This window comes from Hibiscus syriacus, unplaced genomic scaffold (assembly GCF_006381635.1).
Source record: "Hibiscus syriacus cultivar Baekdansim isolate YM2019G1 unplaced genomic scaffold, ASM638163v2 tig00000218_pilon, whole genome shotgun sequence".
NCBI classification, from domain to species: Eukaryota; Viridiplantae; Streptophyta; class Magnoliopsida; order Malvales; family Malvaceae; genus Hibiscus; species Hibiscus syriacus.
In genome coordinates this window covers 1,033,615-1,047,749 of record NW_024061774.1, presented here as the reverse complement: position 1 = coordinate 1,047,749, position 14,135 = coordinate 1,033,615, and the positions used below count along the sequence as shown (strand labels likewise).

The 14,135-nt window shown below is 35.2% G+C and overlaps 1 protein-coding gene and 1 pseudogene across 2 annotated transcripts; both read right to left on the bottom strand.

Annotated features, from left to right (window-relative positions):
• Nucleotides 1–113: 113 nt before the first annotated feature.
• Nucleotides 114–2,492, bottom strand: LOC120146105 (annotated as a pseudogene).
• A 1,676-nt stretch (nt 2,493–4,168) lies between these two features.
• Nucleotides 4,169–6,778, bottom strand: LOC120153997 (uncharacterized protein At4g15545-like). 2 transcript variants are annotated; one of them, XM_039165926.1, is made up of 9 exons: nt 6,302–6,778; nt 6,153–6,221; nt 5,576–5,632; nt 5,430–5,472; nt 5,141–5,233; nt 4,845–5,066; nt 4,654–4,696; nt 4,421–4,499; nt 4,169–4,332 (listed from the first exon to the last, which is right to left on the bottom strand). In XM_039165926.1, exons 1-9 carry the CDS (start codon nt 6,578–6,580, stop codon nt 4,240–4,242), a joined length of 978 nt encoding a protein of 325 aa, XP_039021857.1. In that variant the 5' UTR covers nt 6,581–6,778; the 3' UTR covers nt 4,169–4,239. The 2 variants fall into 2 exon arrangements, with proteins under 2 accessions (XP_039021857.1, XP_039021816.1); XM_039165885.1 differs by having other exon boundaries at nt 4,845–5,072; nt 6,302–6,775.
• Between the last annotated feature and the right edge of the window lie 7,357 nt (nt 6,779–14,135).

Here is a 14,135-nt window from a genome sequence, read left to right as displayed (position 1 = left end):
TTGATTTTATTTTCTACAATCAAAGGTTTTGGCAGTAAGATGAATAATTGGATGACTCAAGAAGTGCATATCGGATATGAATATAAGTTCACTTTTCGGTAAACCAAACCAACCCAGATAACAAGGCTTCGGTGTGAACTGTCGACGGCTTGCCTCCCTGTGATGAGCTCCAACAGCAGTACGCCAAAAGCATAGACATCCGTTTTTTCATCGACTATGCTGTGCATGAACAACTTTGGGAGAAAGGTAACTGTGATGACATGAATTCATATTAACATTCGCATACGATAAAAGAAGTTTTAGATGTACAGAAACAGAGTGAAGTTTTAAACTATGAACCCAAATGTGCCTTCAACTTTGGGGATGGTATGATGAGTCCATTGATCAGGTAACCACTTTGAAAGGCCAAAATCTGAAATCTGGAATTAAGTTGGAAATTCAACCATAAGCAAAGGAACATCTTGAGTAAGACCTTTTATCTGCAGCTCTACAGAAATCTGAGTTCGAGTTCGAGTTTTACCTGAGCATCGAAATGCTCTGAAAGCAATATGTTTGCGGGCTTGATATCTTTATGGATAATTCTTACAGCAATTTTGAACGGCAGGCTCCAGTTCAGTTTCCCCCTAGAACCTGTATATGAACGGCAACAACTGCCAAGTTTTTCTTTATATGAACTTGTGAAGAAACCTAACTTAAGAGGCTTTGCGGAAAACAAACCTTAAAGTATCGAGGCCAGGCTTCCATGGGGGGACAATTGAAGAACAAGGTGCATTCCCCCTACAACACCATTGCCGATCATTTTAGCAATATTGGGATGATCAACATGAACTATAATTCCAAGCTCAAACAAGAAATCAATAGTCATCTTGTCCGGCGGACCATTCATTAGCCGCTTAACTGCAACATATATTCCGGTTTTCAGTTGCCCTTCGTAAACTTCTGCATACCCTCCTTTCCCTATCAAATTTTCTTCTCGAAAACAATGGCAACATCAGGCCAATAAGAGGATGTCATGGGAACATTATTCTTTTTCCTAGTGGAAATTTGACATTATAACCAGATCAAAATTACAAAAACAATGATCATGTAGGAGGAAATATAACATCACTGAAGTTATCGGTTGCTTCCTCAAGCTCCGAGAGCGAAAAGTTCTTCCAAGAAGACTTGAAACAGCTTAGTTCCGCAGCCAGAGTCGACTCTAGCGGTGCAACCATGTCATCTCCGCCTTTTTTTCCCTTTTTTACTACACCCTTTGTTATTAGAGGAGGCAAAACTTGAGGGGATTCCAGGTCCTTTTATCGGTAAACCAAAGAAGCCACGCAGTTGAACGAGACTACCCAAACTCGGGTAGCTTTGAGAACCAGTTGTCTCGGATCCTGCAGGTTCTTCGGATGCTTCACTTCGAGGTTCGATTGATTCTGCAGTACTTGTTGAGCAATCATCACGCATTCGGAGGCACTGCATCGATTTTCTTCACTTCGGCATTTAAAGATTCCAAGTCTAACATCATATAGGATCTAACATTAGAACATCTATTGAAGTCTCTAAACCAGAGATAGAAAAGGGTGATTGAATACCAAGATATGCAACCGTGTCTGAGAACCCGACTCAATGTAAGTTCCTCACGAAACGAAGAGGCTCCCGTATAGCCTTGTCAGTGATAGTTCTATTGGACCTCTTAACGTCAACGGATGGTTCACTAAAACAAGAGGAGAAAAGATACAAACAGATGATATTATCATTGAGGGAAAACGAAAGGTAGTATGAAACAACATGGCAAGAAATAAACAAAAAGCAGCATGACAATGAGTATAAACAGTGACAAGAAATTATCAGTTAAGCATGCTTCAACGACGAACATAGATTGCCGAAGTATAAAACCTAAGATGCGCGACACGTCTAAAAACGTGTCGAACACATACATATCGGAGTCCGAGTAAGACAAATTCTATGTCTATGAAGATATAAATTTAAGATCCTTCCAAAAACATGGAAAAACTCTTCTCCAAAATGAACATATCCATGTCAAACACGTACATATCGGAGTCCGAGTAATATAAATTCTTCTTCTAGTCCGAGTAATACACACATTATATGTAAAGAGATTTGAAATCATCAAAGCATAAACAGATTTGAAATCAATGGAAACATAAGAGCCTCAATGCAAGAACGCCAAAAGATCATTAAAAAATATATAAACAAGCAAGGAAGGAGGCACAATTTTATGTTAGAGGGCGAACCTCTAAGGTTTTAAGGGGAGACGAATTTATAAAATCTTGGGAGCAAAAACAAATTTTCAATAAAAAAGATCTAAAATATATGATAATTTTAAATTTTGATTCACTGTACATGGCCCTCTCGATTCATCCTGTAAAAGTAAAACCCAAAGCTGCAAAAGCACAAACGCAAGGAAAACAACCAGGAACATAAACCAAAAAAACAGAAAAAGAATGCATAAAAGAAGTACCAGAAGCTTCAATTGCATCCCCCATGGCTTTTCAGAGATGATCAAACCAGGGAGACCTGAGAAGCCAAAAGAATAAAGAAAAGAGAATGATGAGAAATATAAGAAATGGAATCCATTATTCTCTGAGCTTTCTCAAATATCCATATAGTTTTTTGTGACTAACCCTTTTTTTAGCAGAAATTCAGATAAATGAAAATATTTTTTTTTTTGAAAAATGAAAAGAAGAAAAATTTGAACCTATGTTTTGCCAATCTTGAGGACAGTTTTAAGTCATGTAAGAAAGAACTTTTGGGACTCATCCAAGAACAAGTTGGGGTCTTTGACACGTGGAAGAAACCACCATGTTCCTTTATGTTCTTTCACTTTTTGTTTTTAAAGGTGTGTTTGTTTGTCGTAAAATTAATTACGTAATTGGTTTTTTCTAAAATTTTGTATTTATTTCATGTAATTCGTTTTTTGGAAAATGTTTTTCCGTGTTTGTCTCACGTAATTCATTTTTGGAAAAATATTTTTCCGTGTTTATTTCACATAATTCGTTTTCTGGAACGTAATTCATTTTCCTAGTAACATAATTTCCTTTATGTTTTATGTAAAATGACTTAGGGATTCATTTTCCGTAAGTTATTTTCCGAACTTTTCACTTTAAAATAAAAATACTCAAAATAATTTTATTTTATGAATTTAATATTAATAAAATATTTTAATATCATTTTCATCAAAATATTAATTATTAAAATATTTAAAATATATTTATTAATATTTATAATAATATAATATTATATTTTTAGTTTAATAATATAATCAAATTATATTATAATAATATAAGATATTATATTTTTTATTTTAATAATATATAATAAATTTTTTATATATTTAATAAAATATTATTTATATATTTAAATAATATTTTAGTAAAGATATTTAAAATATACTAATTAATATTTTTAAAATATAATATAACACTATTACTTTAATAAATAATTAATATAATTTATAATATTTTATTTCACTAAAATATACCAATATTAATATTTTTATTAATAAAATTATAAAAAAAATTAATAATAAATAAATTATTTTAATATTTTAAAATAATGATATTAAGTTTTATGAGAAATAATATTATTTATTATATTTAATATTTGTAATAAATAATTTTTAAAAAACTCTTCAACTAGTGAAAAAAATATTTAAATAACATCTTCCAAACATCATAAAACGATTTCCAAAAATGTAATTCATTTTTAAAAAATGTAATTCATTTTTCAGAATTCAAATTCCAGTAATTCATTTTTCGAAAAACTAATTACTGGCAAACAAACAGACCCTAAATTTTTGCCAAATATATTTTGCAGATAATCTTTGAATTTTCCCACAAGTAATGTTGAACTTGAGGGATTATCTTTATGGTTTTTCATTATCCGCCTCTGGTACTTCATCAACCTCTTTTGCTTGGATACGGCTATATAAACCATACAGTGTGCAGTGCTAAATAATGATACAATTTTTACTGTCAAAACCAGCAAAAAATTATGATCCTTAACAAGAAATGCAGAGGGAGACGGAATATCTTGAGAACAGTTAGAGTTCGAATATTCGAATCTCAACCTTTGACATACAGTTTGATGGTTTTTCAACAATGTACGGTGGATGAACAAATTTATAGCCAATAGGAATTATGTTTTCTTGAGAAGTTATTAGGTAACTTTACACCAAAAATTTTACCAAATAAATCACAAAGTGGAAAAAAACCCGATGATTACTCGGCTGATTTAATGGACATTGCGATTGATCAAACCCTCAAATATTGCATACAGATCTCTGTTATCCGGGCCGAAAATCTCCTCTGCTCTCCTTAAAGTCTCCTGGACAAGTCGATAAAAAAAGGATATGAAAAACTCGGAACGAGTAACAAATAGAACGAAGACAACGAGTCGGACAAAAGTTGTGTACTTCTCTTGTTTGTTTGTGGGAGTTTAGTTCTTTAACATTTGTCAGGAATGCACCAAACTGCTCATATGACAACCGGCTCCTGATGAAACAAGTTTGGGGTGAGATATGAAGCTAGAACAAACTACAAATCAATTCGAGCTATACGATTGGATACAAAGATTCTGCATAATTCATCATCCACAACAGCTTACTCTTTCTGCAATTATAAGTTCTTGTAATACAGACATATTTACCTGACTTGACGGAAGAATTCTTTTCCATCAACCCGAGTGCGACCTGGAACATATCAGTAAAAGATGTCATGATATTATATGTTAAATACTATAGAGTTTGCAGGTAAAGTAGTATTGCAGAACCACACGTCTTGCTCTACAAGCAATTAGAATCTCGATAAGGGCTTATTTTAGAACAGTTTCGAACTAACCAGACTGTGATCCGGAGTCTGTGCTTGATACTGATGACCTATCATCAAACATGCCTCTTGATGTAGAAAATGAAACTGCATGTCTCCTAGGAGACACTGGCTTAGACGTCCTTGTGGGAGAAGCAGAGGCTGACACACTTGGTGGGGAACCTGGAGGAGTCATCCGAGGTGTGGTTGTTTGTGATGCTAGCAGGAGGCCATGAGGTATGGCAGGTCTCGAGGCTGCCACTAAAATGGTACCTAGTAAGATAAATAGAGAAACAGCAATGGCAAAATGAACAGAGACTGTTATGTACCATCTGTGTCACGGTCCTCCGCATATGAATTTCCTGTATCAGAGTACTGGCTGCGCATCGAAGCAGTTCTTGAAATCAAGGCAGCATCATCTTATGGAAAATAGAAACGAACAAAGGGTTAAAAATCATAAGGGAAGGACAAAGACTTGAGCACGGCAAGTAGTTTAATGCAAAGTACTGTAAGGAAGGCACCTTGTACCGATGGACTCAATCTATATTATAGATAAACTGCACAACTGAAGTTCAAATGAGATTGTCTAAGAGAATAAGAAGAAAAAAAAAAGCTTACCTGATGGTGTTGGCTTCGCTACGATTGGAGTACCCCCAGCGGCCTGCAGCGGAAACAAAGATTTAGCAAGTCGAAAACCTTTAAAGCATTATCCTAAAAGGAAATCCCGGGAAGAACCAACAGAGCAATCCAGTGGGATTACTTACAGAACTTTCTTCGTCGTCTTGAAGTGATTGCATAAGCTTCCTTCTAAAGACCTCCAACTGCACATTCTCGGAACAGTCCAACCTTAGACTACATTGTCTAGTAAAACCAACCTTAGACTACATTGTCAAGTAAAACCCTTGAAAACTACTTCGCAATTTCCCAAACACCAGTTTGCTTAAACCGCATACCCTCGATATTTCATATGAATCAATTGAAGGCCACATTCAAATTTCCAAAATTCGCATCTTTTTTATGCAACACAAATATAATCAACAAGATGAAAACATTCAAAAACACCAAGAAATGTTAATGTCTTCCCTTATCAATGAATTCAATAACTAGCTTTGGCAACACAAATTCAAAGTGAACCCTCTACTTTGCATCAAAATCAAAATTTCTTAAATATTTCAATACTTCCTCCCAGTAATTAATTTTCTTAAACAAAAGCAAAGCTTCATTTACAATTTCTAACCAACTACTTAACTTGTTAAATCAAAACCAACCATGATCCCAGAATTTACCAGCTTCAGTCAATCAATCAACAAAAAGGTAGTGAAAACTCCATTAACATTTTACCTTGGAAACATCTCTCTGAAGCTTCCTTACAGTATTAGAAAGGGAAGCATTATCTTTCAACAAGCTCTCCTACCAAAGAACAAAAACAGAGAATTCAATCATTTAATTTCTAATTAACTAATCAAAAGACAAACCCAGGCCGGACTTACCTTCTCCTGGTCGGCACTAACGACCTTATCCGAGGTTTCAGACAAAGCAGCCTCGAGGGCTTCGATCTGGGCGCACAAATCGGCGATTTGTTGGTCTTTCTCGGTGAGTTGGTGTTTAAGAGAAGAAGACTCGGCTTCGAGTGAAGAAACACGCGTGGAGAGAGCAATGGAGGTGATCTTACGGGCCACATCGAGTTGATCGAAAGGATCAGACGGTAACACTTGCAACACTTCCTCGGGAAGATCGAAAGTCGAACCACCCGATTCATTCGCCAACATTCTTTTTTTTTTTTTCTTTTCTGTTCTATATACTATTCTATCGGCTTCCTTTATGTTCCACTTTTTTTAACATATAATATGAAAAAAATACTGAGAAGTAATGGGATTAGGTTAATCGTATAAATGGTGGGATATGGATTTGGGACATGGGGTGGAGAATTGAGAATGTCAGGCTGTGTTGGGTTTTCCATATTACATTTGTTCTTTTCCTCTGAGACATAACAACAAATATGTGGCCTGCGAATAGATACGCAAAGGACAAAAGGTTTTCAGTGGCCTGCTTTTTAAGCTGATTTCTATCCTTTCTGGTTCAGAAGCAGACACGGATTTTATTGGTCTTAAAATGACGTCTAGAATCGGCCATAAGAGAAATTAAGAGAGTGCAAAACTCTAATAGATTTAAAAAATTATTTTTTAACTTGATTCAAATTGAATTCGATTTTTAATTTTATAAATTTGATTTGACTTAAAAAAAATAAGTTCAAATTGAGTTGTAAAATATAACTCGAATAGCTTAAATATTTTAGTAATTATTGGATTGATTTTCAAATTTAAGTTAAGTCTCTCGACTTTGTATGATATATATATGCATCATATATAAAAAAATAAGAAAATATATATATGTATTGTATATTATTTAAATTGGAATAAAATAATGTCATAATATTGTAAATATTTATAATTAAATTTAAATGGAAACTCAACAAATTGACTCGATTTAAAAAAATTTCAAGTCAACTCCTAGTTATAAAATAAGACTCGAATAACTCGAAATCTTTTAACTTGACTCGATCGAACGTTCACCACTAGGAGAAACAGCTAACTTCAATCGAGTCGAGTAAAAAAAATCAGCTATTTGAGTTGATGAGTCTTATTTTCGAGTTGAGTCGAGCTTATAAAATCTAAGTTGAATTGATTCGAGTTGTTTGAGTTTATGTTGAATTTAATTTGTAAATATTTAAAATAGAGAAAATCGCCTCAGTGACCAAAAAAAAGTTATAATATACGATTTTAACCAACTTTTTTTGGATTTGCCAAAATGACCAACAAAATCGCAACGCGAAATAAAAATCGCAACGCGATCCCCAGAATCGCAAATCAGTTTCCAGAATCGCAAATCAGTTTCCAAAATCGCAACGCGATTCTTGAAAATCGCGATGCGATAGTACAAATTCGCATTGCGATTTTCCATAATCGCAACGCGAATATGAAAATCGCAACGCGAACACATAAATCGCAACGCGTATCCGTAAATCGTAACGTGTATCCGTAAATCGCAACGCGTATGGGTAAATCGCAATGCGTATCCGTATATCGCAACGCGTATCCGTAAATCGCAACGATAATACATAAAATCGCAACGCGTATCCGTAAATCGCAACGCGATATTTAAAGCGCCATTATAATCGCTACGCGTATTTTATTTTCAAATTACAAAAAGAATATTAAGACAAAATCCCGTAATCGCAACTCATAACCTAAAACCTAAAATCACAACTCAGTCCCATCTCCATCTCTCACTCTCTACGGCGAAGAAATCCGTCCCCATCTCCGAAGATTTCCGTCCCCATCTCCGGCGAAATCCCTCACAACCATTCACGGTCAGAAATCCTCACAATATTCAGAATGGAAAATCAACCTCCGAGGGTTAGTTTTTTAATTATTTTTATTTTGAAATGTTTGCATTATTGTAGGTTTTTCATATTGAAACTGATGATAAGTTTACTGGTCATTTCAATAATAGATTAACCATTTCACTTAGATTTCATTTCGCGTTACGATTCTGTCGTTGCGATTTTCATTTCGCGTTGCTATTCTCTCGTTGCGATTTTCAAGTTAGTATTTGTCTTTGTCTTTGTTCTGTCTTTTGGTTGAAGTAATGCAATCCATTCAAGTTTCAATTTGCAGAAGAGTCGCAACGAGATAAATGAAAATCGCAACGAGAGAATGACTGTCGCAACGAGAGAATCGCAACGCGAAATGAAAATCGCAACGAGAGAATCGCAACGCGAAACCAAAATCGCATTGCGATTTTCATTTCGCGTTGCGATTCTCTCGTTGCGATTTTCATTTCGCGTTGCGATTTTCTCTTTGCGATTGTCATCTCGCGTTGCGATTCTCTCGTTGCGATTTTCATTTCAACCAAAAGACAAAACAGTGTTGCAAATTTTAGTTTCAAGAATAAACTACTACTTTTTATGTTTATTGTTTTTGGTATATCTTCACAGTGTAGTTTTTGGTATATCTAACTTGGTATGTTTATTGTTTTTGTAGAAATTTTTTTCGGCTCAATTGACCTTGAGAAATAAAGTCAGCCTGGCCACTACAATTGCAAAGAAGCTTTCACCTGCTCAAAGACAATTGTTTGAGGAAACCTGCTTCGGGCCATGGCTGAGAGTACAGCATCCGGGTGGAGATGCTAATTTGACCCATTTGTGGCTTCAGACCATGACATCAAATCTACCCGACAGTATACAACGTGGTGAGGAAGAGATATGGTTTCATTTTCCACCAGCGTATACTTGCTTTGGGCGGAAGGAGTTCTGCTTAATCACTGGTCTACGATTCGGACACGATGATGTAGGCCGGTACACTCGTCATATCGCCCGCCCATCATGGTTATCCCGGGTTTTTCCGGATGAGTCAATGGAGAAGCCGAACCTACATGTCGACGACCTGAAGAAATTATTTAATAAGAAAGCTGGTTTCACTCGGATGGAAGACGTCGATGTTGTCCGAGTATGCCTTCTACTACTTGTGTATGCCGGCTTTTTAGGCAGAGAGGCCAGACAACCTATTCATCGGGAGCTAATAATATTGGTAGAGGACCTGAATGCATGGAATCTGTTTCCGTGGGGTTCGTATATATGGAAAGCTACCTGGACTAAGTTGTCGTCTGCCTTTGATGACCGCAAAAGTTTGCGGGGCGATGGGTCCAATGTTCCTGTAAATTTAAATAAACAATACTTAGTAAAATATATAAATATGATAAGTTACGAATTCAAAGAAATAATACCTGCATGGTTTCTTTTCTTGTAGTACCACTGTTGAATAGAGGCTCGAAAAAACTCCATTAACATAGTAATGGGTAATTTCCGGGAATGACGACTTAGAGCGTTGATTGATTCTGCACTATTAGACGTCATGAAACCATATCTCTGACCCAACAATACTACTTCTAGGTTCAACAACATACAATGTAACATCATCTTGTGAAACACTAATGTAAGCAATGAATCGTTCAACATCTTCATTGTCGGTTAACAAATAAACTTTACCATTTCTCTGATAAGATAGCCTAAATCCACTTAGGGGCTCTAAATTCAATTTATTTGAAACACGTAGCATTAGAGTTTCATAAGTTAACTTTTGTAAAGACAATTTTAGTTGAAGATTCATGGGTAAAGGCATATATTGTAAAACACCATGAACATTATCCCATGACCCTCCAAAACACAAATCTATCCAAACATGATCAACATTAGATGATTTCATGGTTGTAAATTAATTTACTAAACAGACGAGCTGCGAAACTAAAACCTGTTGCCGGATTGGGAAGGATGTCGTTGGATATAGGAACGGATGTCGCCGGAGAGAGTGATAGATGGAGATGGAATGAGTTGCGATTTAGGGATTTAGTTTATGATTTCAGTGTTATATACCCAAAATTTAAGTGTTGTGATTTACAGATTCTCGTTGCGATTTACGGATTATCGTTGCGATTTACAGATTCTCGTTGCGATTTACGGATTATCGTTGCGATTTACGGATACGCGTTGCGATTTACGGATTATCGTTGCGATTTACGGATACGCGTTGCGATTTACGGATACGCATTGCGATTTACGGATACGCGTTGCGATTTACGGATACACGTTGCAGTTTACGGATACGCGTTGCGATTTACGGATACGCGTTGCGATTTACGGATACGCATTGCGATTTACCCATACGCGTTGCGATTTACGGATACACGTTGCGATTTACGGATACGCGTTGCGATTTATGTGTTCGCGTTGCGATTTTCATATTCGCGTTGCGATTATGGAAAATCGCAATGCGAATTTGTACTATCGCATCGCGATTTTCAAGAATCGCGTTGCGATTTTGGAAACTGATTTGCGATTCTGGGGATCGCGTTGCGATTTTTATTTCGCGTTGCGATTTTGTTGGTCATTTTGGCAAATCCAAAAAAAGTTGGTTAAAATCGTATATTATAACTTTTTTTTGGTCACTGAGGCGATTCTCTCTTTAAAATATTATGGTACTATTCGATTTCAATTTAAATAGTTTTTTATAATCATATTCAATACATATATATTTTTTTCATATTTTTCATATGTGATATACATATATCATTAAGAGTTGAGAGACTCAACTCGAACTTGAAAATCAATTCACTCACTATTAAAATTCTTATGTTATTTAAGTTCTATTTAATAATTCAACTCGAATTTAAACTTTTTTAAATCGATTTGTGTTTATAAAATTATGGGTCAATTCAAAACAATCAAATTAAATTAAAAAAATTAATTTTTAAATCGAGTCTGGTTTTATTCACCACTAATCGAAGAGCTTTGAAGCTTTGTCGGAGTTCTTTTTTTTGGCTTTAGCAGGCTTATGTTGATATGCAAGTTAAAGCCTCTTTTGCTTATAAATGGGCTTCGGTTTTAGTGGTTGGGTTTGATATTCAACGGCTTTTGTTAGGATCATTTGAGTGCAAACTTAATTTAAAAGAAATGTTAGTGGATGAAGTCCGGTCGAATAAGATTTGAATGATATTTAAAAGTAAACATAATAATAATTTTATTTCTTATTATTTATAATTTTTTTGTCAAAATATCGTAATCTTTAGTTAATTTTGATTACTAAATTTTAGAGGAAAACATAACTTATCCCTTTTAACGGAAATGTTTATCAAAATATTATTTTTTTAACCATTTTAAAGTGACAACCCATGGGGTAGTCTTTATGTATTTCATGCTAATGTATCATTATTTGTTTTATAGGTCATATCCTTATTTTTAATAATTTTAAAGATTTTAAATTCATAAATTTTGTCACACCCTAAAAATAATGAAGTTTAATTATTTGATTAAAGCAAATTAATTTGAGGGTTAAGTTAAAACAAGCTGTAGTTGGAAAAAAAAGTGAAATTTTGCACAGTTTAAGGACCATGTTTGTAATTTACACATTTATGCATCAAGTAAAAAAATGAAGAGAAAATCGCCTCAGTGACCAAAAATGCCTTATAATATACGATTTTAACCAACTTTTTTGGATTTGCCAAAATGACCAACAAAATCGCAATGCGAAATAAAAATCGCAACGCGATCTCTAGAATCGCAAATCAGTTCCCAGAATCGCAACGCGATTATGAAGAATCGCAATGTGATAGTACAAATTCGCATTGCGATTTTCCAAAATCGCAACGCGAATATGAAAATCGCAACGCGAACATATAAATCGCAACGCGATTCTGACTATCGCAACGAGTATCCATAAAATCGTAACGCGTATCCGTAAATCGCAACGACAATACGTAAAATCGCAACGCGTATCCGTAAATCGCAACGACAATACGTAAAATCGCAACGCGTATCCGTAAATCGCAACGAGAATACGTAAAATCGCAACGCGTATCCGTTAACCGCAACGCGATCGATAATTCGCAACGCGATCTCCGGTATCGCAAATCAGTTTCTAGATTCGCAACGCGATTCTGACTATCGCATTGCGATTTCCCAAATTCGCGTTGTGATTTTCCTAAATCGCAACGCGAATACGTAAATCGCAATGCGAATCTGTAAATCGCAACGAGATTCTGACTATTGCAATACTGAATTTCAAATTCGCAACTCGATTTCTGAATTCGCAACAGGTTTTAATTTCACAACACAAATGTTTTGGGTATATAACTACGCAGCAGCAGCAACTTATAACCTAAATCTCTAAATCGCAACTCATTCCATCTCCATCTATCACTCTCTCCGGCGATATCCGTTCCTATATCCAACGACATCCTTCCCCATCCGGCAACAGGTTTTAGTTTCGCAGCTCGTTTGTTTAGTAAATTAATTTACAATAATGAAATCATCTAATGTTGATCATGTTTGGATAGATTTGTATTTTGGAGGGTCATGGGAGAATGTTCATGGTGTTTTACAATATATGCCTTTACCCATGAATCTTCAATTAAAACTGTCATTAAAAAAGTTAACTTATGAAACTCTAATGTTACGTGTTGCAAATAAATTAAATTTATAGCCCATAAGTGGATTTAGGCTATCTTATCATAGAAATGGTAAAGTTTATTTGTTAACCGACAATGAAGATGTTGAACGATTCATTGCTTACATTAGTGTTTCAAGTGATGATGTTACATTGTATGTTGTTGAACCTAGAAGTAGTGAAGTTGGGTCAATAGCGGGTAGTAATCAACTAAGTTTTTCAACCCCAGTTTATGGTGCTCAAAATTTAATGGTTCCACCACAATTTCATCACCAAGCAAATATTGTTTCACCACATTTCCAATACCAAACACAATCTCAAAACCCACAACCTTTCCCTAATCCAAATCCCAATCAACTTTCAGCACCAAATTCTGGTTTTCGTATTGACCAGTTAAACGATGATGAGCCAACAGAAAAATTTGTGAGTACTAGTCAATACCCGGACTTTGATCTTGGTCAATACTCAGATTTTGATGATTTTCCAGAAGAAGAAACAGACCCTGCGTGTAATGATTTTGATATTGGTCAATACCCGAATTTTGATGATGAAACAGCCGTTGCCGAGGAAGATGTTGTTGATGATAATGAGGAGAAAGTTACGACTGTAAATGAACATGTTGAACATCCATTCTGTAATTCATATAACACTGAAGAAGAAAAAGAAGAAGAATAAATCCCCAAAGAAAAGTCCCCGAAGAAAATGCCACGGGAGTATAACTGGAATATGCCAGAATTACTTCAGATACCGGAAGAAGACTTGGTAAAGATAACAGTTGATTGTTACACAAAAATTATTCGTATCAAGAAAGATGATTGTTTTGATACAAAGGAAGACTTGAAGATAGCTTTGTATACGAAATGTGTGGAAGATGGCTATCAACTAAAAGTTAACAAATCAAGCAAAGATCATTTCGAAACAAGGTGTATGATTGACAAAAACTGTATGTGGCGTATGATTGCAAAGAGGATAAAAGATTGCGAAATGTTTCAAGTTAGGACTTTTATTGATAAACATACATGTTGAAGAACCCAAGTTTTTCCTCACCATAGACAGGAAAACAAAAAGGTGTTGGGTGGTTTTCTGGCTGAGTTAATGTTTTTGAATGGTAGGGTATATCGGGGACATGAAATTATGACTGACATGAATGCTCGGTTCAAGATTAGTATATCATATTCTCAAGCTTGGAGAGCCAAATGTTATGCCTTGGAATTGTTGAGGGGGTCGCCAGAAGCATCGTTTGCCCAACTGCCGGCTTATTGTCACAATTTAAAGCTGAAAAATCCTGGGTCGGTAACTCATATCAAAATAGATAGAGATGGAC